The sequence below is a fragment of the Otolemur garnettii genome, unplaced genomic scaffold (assembly GCF_000181295.1).
Source record: "Otolemur garnettii isolate 467f Iridium unplaced genomic scaffold, OtoGar3 scaffold00085, whole genome shotgun sequence".
Lineage (NCBI taxonomy): Eukaryota > Metazoa > Chordata > Mammalia > Primates > Galagidae > Otolemur > Otolemur garnettii.
Genome location: NW_003852480.1, coordinates 5,462,514 through 5,472,611, shown reverse-complemented (window position 1 = coordinate 5,472,611; position 10,098 = coordinate 5,462,514). Strand labels below are relative to the sequence as shown.

Below are 10,098 nucleotides of genomic sequence, written 5' to 3'. Positions count from 1 at the left end.
CCAGACTTCAATCTATACTACAAATCTATAGTGATCAAAACAGCATGGTACTGGCACAAAAATAAAGAGGTAGATGTATGGAACAGAATTGAAAACCAAGAGATGAACCCAGACACTTATTGTCATTTGATCTTTGATAAGCCTCTCAAAAACATAAATTGGGGGAAGGATTCCCTATTTAACAAATGGTGCTAGGAGAATTGGCTGTTGGCTTGTAGAAGACTGAAAATGGACCCACACCTTCCACTATTAACTAAGACTCTCACTGGATTCAAGATTTAAACTTAATACATGAAACTGTAAAAATACTAGAAGAAAGTGCAGGGAAACCACTTGAAGAAATTGGCCTGGGCAAATATTTTATGAGGAAGACCCCCCACCCCCCAGTAATTGAAACAACACCAAAAATACATTACTGGGATCTGATCAAAGTAAAAAGCTTCTGAACAGCCAAGAACACAGTAATTAAAACAAGCAGACAGCCTTCAGAATGGGAGAGGATTTTTGTAGGTTATGTTTCTGATAAAGATTTGATAACCAGAATCCACAAGGACTCAAACTTATTAATAAGAAAAGAACAAGTAATCACATTTCACTATGGGCAAGGGACTTGAACAGAAGCTTCTCTGAAGAAGATAGGCGTGTGGCCTACAGACACAAGAAAAAATGCTCATCATCTTTAATCATCAGAGAAATGCAAATCAAAACCACTTAGAGATATCATCTAACTCCAGTAAGAGTGGCTCACATAACAAAATCCCATAACTACAGATGTTGGCATGGGACTTCTTCATTGTTTGCAGGAATGCAAGCTAATATGTCCCTATTGGAAAGAGTATGGAGAATACTCAGGGATCTATAAGTAGACCTGACATTTGATCCTGCAATTCCTCTACTAGGTTATATCCAAAAGTCCAAAAATCACTTTATAACAGAGATATTTGCACCAGATTATTAATTGCAGTTCAATTCATAATAGCCAAGTCATGGAAGAAGCCCAAGTGCTCATCAACCCATGAATGGATTAATAAATTGTGGTATATATATACCATGGAATATTATTCAACCCTTAAAAAGGCGGAGATTTTACCCCTTTATGTTTATATGGATGGAGCCAGAACATATCCAACTTAGTAAAGTATCTCAAGAATGGAATAAAATGTATCCAATGTACTCAGTACTATTATGAAACCAATTTACAATCACTCACACTTTTATATGAAGAATAGATCACATGTATGGCCCAGGATGAAGGGAGGAGGGGGTATGGGGGAGGTAAGATGGAGGGAGGGTGAATGGTGGGATCACAAATATGGTGCCTATTGCAAGGGTACATGTCGGATCTATTAAGTATAGAGTATAAATGTTTTATCACAATAATTAAGTAAATAAGGTGAGGGATACATTAATTAGTATGATGTAAGCATTCCAAATTGTATATGAAATCAGCACATTGTACTCCATAAATGCATTAATGTATACATGATCTACCTCTTTATGATTTAATTAAAAAGAAACAGAAAAAAATGGTAATTACTAATCCTCTGCATTTACTGTCCTAACAATGATCATTTGAAGTTTAAAACAATATTTGAACGTATTTATTTTGCACTTGGACGTATCTTATTTAAAAAGTGAAAATGTTAAAATTTTTTAAAATACAGATTATTTTATTTTATTTTACTTTTGTTTGTAGGACTTTGGAGATGATGGGTCCTTGTATATTACTAAGGTTACTACAACTCACATGGGCAATTACACCTGCTATGCAGATGGCTACGAACATGTCTACCAGACTCACATCTTCCAAGTGAATGGTAAGGAGTGTGGTGTTGCAAATATTGTATTTTGCTTCAATAGATATTCATAGAACTTCACAATTGACTAGGAAGAAGGGAGGCTTTGGCTATAGGAGTTTTGGTAAGGCTCTCTCTCTCTCTTTCTCTCTCTTTTTTGAGATAAAGTCTTATTTTGTCACCATCAGTAGAGTATTGTGACATCATTGCTCACAGCATCCTCAACCTCTTGGGCTCAAGCGACCTTCTTGCCTCAGCCTCCCAAGGAGTGGGGACTACAGGTGCCTGCTATAACTACCACCACCTAATCTTACTCTGGCTCAGGCTGGTCTCAAATTCCCGAGCTCAAGCAATCCACTCCTTCTGGGCATTCCAGAGTGCTGGGATTAGAGCATAAACCACTAGGCCCAGCCCATGGCTCTATATTTTTGAATCTTGGGACTTAATGTGAAATTTTTTAAGTTAAAAATAAAGTGCTCAAGAGAATAAACAGTTCTCATGTAGTATAAATTACTGCTATTTTTGTCATCATAAGGTATTACTGAGTAACTCATTGCAATCAAAGAATTAAAACAAGAAAATTAAATTACTTTTTCAGTTAGAATATCAACAATTAGGTGAACATCTATATATTGGAAACTGAAGAAATTAAGTATTCAGAGTTTTGATCATGTCATCTATTTAATTGGTCTTGTTAATGATATAAACACTGTTATCTATCTATAGCAAATATTATATTCTTCATAGTTAATTGGTTGATATAAATGTTGACCAAGTAGGCTAATATTATTCCTGTACTGAGAACTTGGCTTTACTTCTAATATAACTTATATTTTAGTTATTTTCTTGAATTAACATAAGCATACATCTATGCTTCATTAATAAACACAAATTTATTTCAATAATTTATCATGATATATATGTTAATCTTCTCTATGCTTTATAAAAAATGAGGCAGAAACTTACTCAGCTTTTTGTAGGAACAGCAAGATGGCTGGTGTGATTGGCATGAATTAAGAGAAGAGTAGCAGGTTATGAGCTTGATTATGATCTCCTGGTAGCCCAGGGCAGATCTCATGGAGCCCCATAGACTTAGAGAAATGTCTGCATTTTCCTTCTAAGTATAATGGGAAGTATCCAAGCGCTTAGTGTATACAGTGACGCATTCTATATTGTTTTAAAATAAATGCATACTGAAAACTATTTTAGCAGTATAGATAAGAGATAATGGTAGCTGAAAATGTAGTGTTAGCGGTTGAGTTCAAAAGAAGTGATCGTATTTGGAATATGTACTGAAAGTAGTCCTTGGTGTCATCACTGAGGAATATCAAGTTAGAGTGAGAAAAACAGAGTTAAGAATAAAGGAGCCTAAGACATTTGAAGAAACAGTTAGGTATATGGTCACACTGCCTATGGCTATAGAATAACTAGCACATTTGAAGATTGATGACATTAATTTGTAATAAGTTAAATTACTGGTAGCTAAGTCAAGTATTCAGTTGAAGAGTGTATAGCCCAAAGTTGTATATTTAGAGAGTATCAGTTTATACAGATTGCTTTTAAAGCCAACTTAGGAATGAGTATAGGCAGATGTGGAGTCAGCGGACTTGGCTCTGAGATTAACAAGTAGAAGTCTGAAAATGAGTACTCTGTAAAACAAAGTATGCATCTTAAAAATAAATTAATAAGATGCAACAAAATACTTGAAAATATTAAGGCGTCTGTTTTGATTATGGCTGACACTCAACAGAAGCAGATTTAGGCTTTGGTTTCTGGTGCAAAGGCAGTTGACACATAGACATAGTCATGTTTTTTATTCCAATTTCCAATGAAACTAATGATGAAAGCAGGCAAGATGCAAAGGAGTTGATATATGCTGGTCCCGTGGCAAACAGGGTGAGTCTGTGCTGGGGATGTTCCTTATCTTCAAGTGGCATCCCTGGGGAAATGTGACTGCGAACCTGGCCATCGCCTCCCTTTTTCTGGTAAATGTTTACTGACTGCTAGCTTAATTGACAAGACAAGCCTTATTTTGTTTGTTTTTTTGTTTTGAAAGTTAGAAAGAGATTTTCCCATTTTGTTTTTGGCTAACAGTTGTTTTATCTCTTCTTCCTACTCCTAGTCCCCGTTTGTCCAGTCTAAGTCCCAAAATGTAAGAGTTTGGTAGTTCTTAGAACAGTGTGTTGTTTATGTTTGTTCTACCTGCATCAGAAATACTTGAAAACGCACAGATGGAGAAGCCTGCACTTCACCAGCACTGTCTGGCAGTGTGACAGGCTTCTGAGAGAATTGTGATGTGTGGTAAAGTGTGACAACTATTCTAAATGGCTGCTCTTCAGGAGTTGCTGGTCCTCATTGACGTCTGATGTAGGGTTTTTACATAATTCACTCATTTTCCATGCTTCAGCTGGGAAACCCAGGAAGGAGACTTTGGGCCAAACTGCAGGCTTCCATGTTGTAAGATGAGCATTGAACAGCACTGGGGAGATGCGCCTTCCCTCTCCCTGTCCCCTTCTGTGAATGGACTGTTTACGCTCTGATCTCAGGTTTTTCTGAACAAGAAATACAGGAATAAAGAAATAATGAAGTCTCAGAAACAGAGCCCCCCCATAAGCCTGAGCAGCACGAATTAATTAAGAAGAAGGCAATGTTAACAGTGACTGCTGATACTGAACATTTTTCTAGGAAGAGTGATCTCTGTACCAATATCACAAAGGGAATAAAACGCACTTTTCTTCTTTTACGTCCTGCTTCAATTAAATTGATCAGATTTCTTGGTATAAAGGATTTGATGAAGGGGTGGGTTTGGGAAGAAGACTACTGATACTATCATCACTGAGAGGGCAAATACGTTGACAAATGTAATTTAGGCACTAGATTTGAACACTGGGGTACTATTATTAACCTTTACAAGACCAGTTTTGGTCAAGCATCAGGGATAAAAACTATAATTACAGTCAATTTAAGAAAGAATGGAAAGTAGAAAAATGAAGCACACTGGTATTATTAACTCTTCCAAGGAGATCATCGGCTAAAAGTAAACAGAGAACTTAGGAGCCAGAGAGGGCTGTGGGGTCAAAGGAGGGAATTTCATGAAATTACAGATATGCTAATCTCTTATTCTCATGTGAATAATCCAGTAAAAAGGAAAAAGATAATTTATGAGGAAAAAATGATAATTGTAGTTAAATTAAAAGTCAGTATGATCTAATACACAGACACGGGGACTGGTCCCTGGAAGATGAACCGTTCATCTGCTGAGACAGGGACAAAGAAATCAATTAATCAAATTAACACAGGCAAGGTATGACAAAGACCAGACGGGGCTGTTTGGGAAAGATTCTGTGAGGGAGAACCAAGGAAATAATTTTTGCATTACTTAGTTTTTTTTTCAGTAAACTGAACCATAACAATGGTTAAAAGCAAAGAGTTTACGAGAGTTTTAGTCGTTTCAAGAGAAGAAACAATTTTAAATCATCATCTTGCAAGGCAGGAGTGTTATAGAAAGGACAAGTATGTAAAAGGTAGGTTGGAGAGGGCTTGGAGTGTTTCTGAGGTGACACATTAGTCTATTTTCCTTCCATTGTGGTTGACTGTGAAGTGACAGAGAAAATGAGATTTGTGTTTTAACTGGTGTTTTTGTGTCAGTAAGCAAGTGAAAGAGAGACAGGAGTGAGGCAGGTAGGAGAGTTTATAATGGACTGATTACAATGATAGACCGTGCAGTAAGTACGAGAAAGGGCACAGGTGAGACCAAGAAATGCTGCATGGAGTGAGGAGTTTCCTGACCAACGTTTATAAGTTGGTCAGACATTGCTACAGTGACATACTGGAATGAAAGTTACACAGAACCTTTCTCGCCAGCCTCCAAGTGGAGGTTTTGCAAGTTCTTGGTGTTTGCTTCGTGTTCCTTGGAGAAAGAATTTCAGGACATACCAGGTAAGCCCAACAAGTGATGGATTTTATTGAAAGGGAAAAGCTCTCCTGAGAGGAAGTGGTTTTATAGCCTTTGTAGCCTTACCAATTGAGGGGAGTAATATTCAAGGCCAAAGAGCTGGCTTTGACTAAGAATTTGTAGCAATTCCTAGAATTGGGTTTCTTCTCCTTGTCATACTTTATATGATTGCTTCAGAACTGTCATGGTAATTTCAAGGGTGGAGACATTTTAAAACCAAAGTGTAAATGAAATTATAATAAGCTGAAGTTCATGTAAGGTGGCAGAGATCACTGACAAGGTGGTCAAAAACATTTCTTGCCTGTAGTTATCAGATCCCCTAGTTAGATTCTGTTTAAAAGTTGTCTAACACCTGCACCCAATCCTCAAGCCCCTGTGTCCAGTCTCAGCCCATCTCCTGGTCCCTAACACCTTCATTCAAATCATTTTCTTAAAGCATCTGGCAATTTCTGTTTATAGGAAATGCCTTTAATTAAGTCAAGTCTATATAATGTAAGTGTGTATCAAGGATTACAAGGTATTTAAGCAAACAAGTGTTCAAAGTCTAATTTACCAGTTCTGGTCTTAGCCAAAAAGAGATATGAGGTCTGAGGCAACATAGATTCATCAAATTCAACCATCATTGGTCAAAAAATGTGTTCTGTTGCTGGCCACCCGGGTTCATCTGCCTGCTGCCCAAGACAAGCCAACAGAGACAGAGAAAGGGTCTATTCTACAGAGAACTAAGGGAGGAAAGAAGAGAAATCTCTCAGCTCCAGTGCCCTGAAAATTGAGGGGACAGGGTTTATAAAGACAAGTGGGCCAGGCGGGGGTAATCAGGGTCTGCTAATAGGCTGGGTTGGGGCAGAACCAATCAATATCTGAGTGGGTCAACTGAGCCACTGGAATGCAAGACCTGGAAGATACCTCAAAAACTACCCCACAGAAAACACAGATGATTTTTCTATGGAGAAGATTTAAGAGTCTTCATTACCAACTGTGCCCTCTAGAGTAGCAATTATAGAGAAGCAAACAAGGGGGCAGTGACTGTTATCAAGCATGGAGGTGCAGTGGCTGATTATTATTATTTTAGCTAAGCCTGTTTCTTCACAGAGTCTGAAGATTATCATTATTTTAGCTAGCCCTGTTTCTTCAGAGTTTGGGGCTGTTAGTCTAGTTCCCGCATTGCACCCCTTTATCAATTTGAAAGAGCAGTTTCAGTTCTACTACATTCTTATCAACAATTGTAGATAGTAAAAGTGTGATCCAAGGATCATTTTTAATGTAAACCCATTTGAAGAAGCCAAAAAGCAGGATAGAAAATGTAATATATATTTATTTATATATGTTTAAATATATCATAATATATTGCATATATTATAATAATTCTTATATTATAATAATATAATGTATATTTATATAATCAGTAAGGGATTATCTTCAGCAGCTGTAACAGAGAACCCAAAAGAAAAGGGGCTCAAAGAGCACAGAGATGTGTTTTTCTTACACATAAAAGAATCCCAGATGACATGCTTCGGGGATAAGAGCTGCATGACGTTGTCATGTCATAAGCTCCCCCTATTATGAGGAGCATGTAATTTCCACATTCACTGTCACCCTGTGTTTTCAAAATGACTGTGGGCATTATGCACACAGTCAACAGGGAAAAGGGGAGAGGTGGGAAGGCAAGAATGGTCCCCAGCACATGAGAAATCACTTTTAAAAGAGTTTAATGAAAGCACCCACAGTAACTTCCATTGACCCTTCCGAAATGCAAAGATACTGCAAAGTGTATTTCCCTGACCAACAAGAGCAGTATAAAAATTCAACTAATTAGAAAGAACTGGGAAATAAATTTGGGGTAGGTAACTAGCTATGTTTGTAACAAAGTTTCCAGTATGTTCAAAATACTTTTTTTAAAAACAGCAATAGAATAATGGTATTTAATAATAAAATATCTAAAATGGTAGGTTTTTTTAAAAAGAAAAACAGAAGTTCTAAAATTGACTTGCTGTGCTTGACTTGCTTTCTTTGTTGTTTCCCTTTCTTTCGATTTTGTGATGTTTATGATGCTTATGATTGGCTTAGTAACTTTAAACATGCATTTGTGTATTATTAAGTTTGCAAATTTGGGATTATCCAAATGGCACAGGGCAAGAACAAAAGAATAGGCTGGCGATAAAAAAAGACCCTGGAAAAATACAATGAAAATGCAAGAAAATGCAAATTATCCAGCCCCATAGCAGTTTATGGTTCCAATAAATCTTTAAAACTAGTTTAACTCATTTTCCATTTTCCATCCACTTTCAGAAAAGGTTAAAAAGACCTTTAGAAAATCAGATTGCCAAGTGGAACTTAAAATGTTTATCTTATCAATTTGTCAATTAGTAATACAAATAAAATATTGCATTGATTACAAAAACAGGCCCTGAACATACCACGAGATATTGGAATTTGTGAAAGAGCCTCTTTGAAGTGCACAGCCTGTTTCAATATCTCAGGTCACAAGCCAGAGAGAAGTCTATCAATAGCCCTGTTTCTTTTCAAACAATGCAAAATTAGATTATTGAAATATGAGAGTGCTTCTGTGTCCTTGTCTGAAGAAACATTATGTATAAATCAAAAGGGCTTGAGTCTCCCAGTGAATTTCATTTCATGCTTTCCTTTTTCATTTTACATAAAGCAAATTGTCTTTAGATCTTAAGCCTATGACACAGAATGTTTGAAAATTTTAAAAGTCATTGGTGTTTACACTCCCCTCTGGGCAGAAATCTTGTCCATATTCCCCGCAAATCCAAATGCATGCTGTTATTTCGCTTCCATTCAAATTATTTAAGCCCTCATATATAATCTTGAGTGGATTTTTTTCCTACTCATGTCCAAAACTTCTGCATAACGTGGGCTGTTTGTCGCTGGTTTTATAAGATCTCCACATACAATACCCCTATTTTTCTCCTTCATAGGTGAGAAATACCTTTCAAAAAGACATAAGAAGCAGACAGACATCAGAGCATCACCTTCATTGCAACAAAGCTATTTAGTGAAAGTGACTTTAAGTCTGGGGAACGATGGGCTTTTTTCTTACATCATAGAATTAAACGTTCTCATCTAGTTACAGGCAGCCATATAATCCCTACACTGCTTGTCTGAAACCTTCCCTGCTAACCCTTCTGCATGGCTAAAGAGCAGAAGAGAATAAAACCTTTCTGCAAGGAGTAGATCCAAAAAGTAGGAAAAAAGAGGTCTCCTTCCTCCTTATCTCTCATCCTGATGAACTCACAGTGTTCTCCCCACTGTAAGTTAATGAAGGAGAGTGAGAAGCTTTGAGGGTTACTCTGCCTCGGTGATTCTCAGACTGTGGTTCATGCACGGCCAGCAATTTGTTTCAAAGGCCAGTTCTCAGAGACGGCCCACACCTACTCAACACAAACTCTGAGCATGGGGGAGGGTAATCTACGTTTTAACAAACTTTCCTGGGGATTCTGATGAGACAGTTGGAGAACCACTGTTCCATCAGTTTACCTCCTAAAAAATGACAAGTGGAAATATATGTTCCTGTCTCGTATTTCCACCTTGTATTCGTTTAGTTTTGAATTGAAACTTTCAGCACAGAGTCCTGTCCTTTAGGAGAGAGGCTTTCCCTTGGGAATGGAATCAACCCCGTATCAGCTCAGTCTTTTCCTCCGTGAGCCCCTGTAGCAGATGAGATTAATGTCTTGCTCCGTAGCCCACCCAGGCTTCCCCAGCTATCGTGAATGTCCCCTGACGGCCTCCTGCCATGAGGCTGCCTGTTTGCCACTCTTCCTAAAGATTTTGCATGAGAAGCTTTATTAGCTGCACTCGTGGCAGTCCAGATGTGTTCACTGTCCTGAGGGACAGTTTTCAGCCACAGAAGGGCATAAACCAGTGAGTAAGGTGCACAGCTTCTAGGCTCTCTAAATATCCACTCAAGGTAGATTAAAGTCCTAAATATAAGAGATGAAACATAAAAATTCTAGAAAGAAAACTTGGGAAAAACTTTTCTGAACAATGGCCGAGGCAAAGAATTTATGATTAAGACCCCCCAAGCACATGTAACAAGAACACAAATAGACGTATCAGACTTAATTAAACTAATAAACTTCTGCACAGCCAAAGAAACAATCAGCAGAGTACTTACACAGCTGAAGAATGGGAAAAAAATGTTTGCAACCTACACATGGGAGAAAGGACTAATACAGAGTATCTATAAGGAATTCAACCAAATTAGCAAGAAAAAAAATTAAACTGCATGAAAAGTGGGGAAAAGATGTGAACAGACATAACTTTAAAGATGTACAAATGACCAACAAACATATGAAAAAACCTTCAGCATTGTTAATCATCAGG

The 10,098-nt window shown here is 37.5% G+C and overlaps 1 protein-coding gene across 1 annotated transcript in view; it reads left to right on the top strand.

The window, feature by feature from the left end:
- Positions 1–10,098, top strand: part of FSTL5 (follistatin like 5) — a 512,268-nt gene that overhangs the window by 319,987 nt on the left and 182,183 nt on the right. Inside the window, exon 6 of the mRNA XM_003794706.2 lies at positions 1,697–1,817. Within this exon, the coding sequence (XP_003794754.1) occupies positions 1,697–1,817 (121 nt within the window). The remainder of the gene's footprint in view (positions 1–1,696; positions 1,818–10,098) is intronic.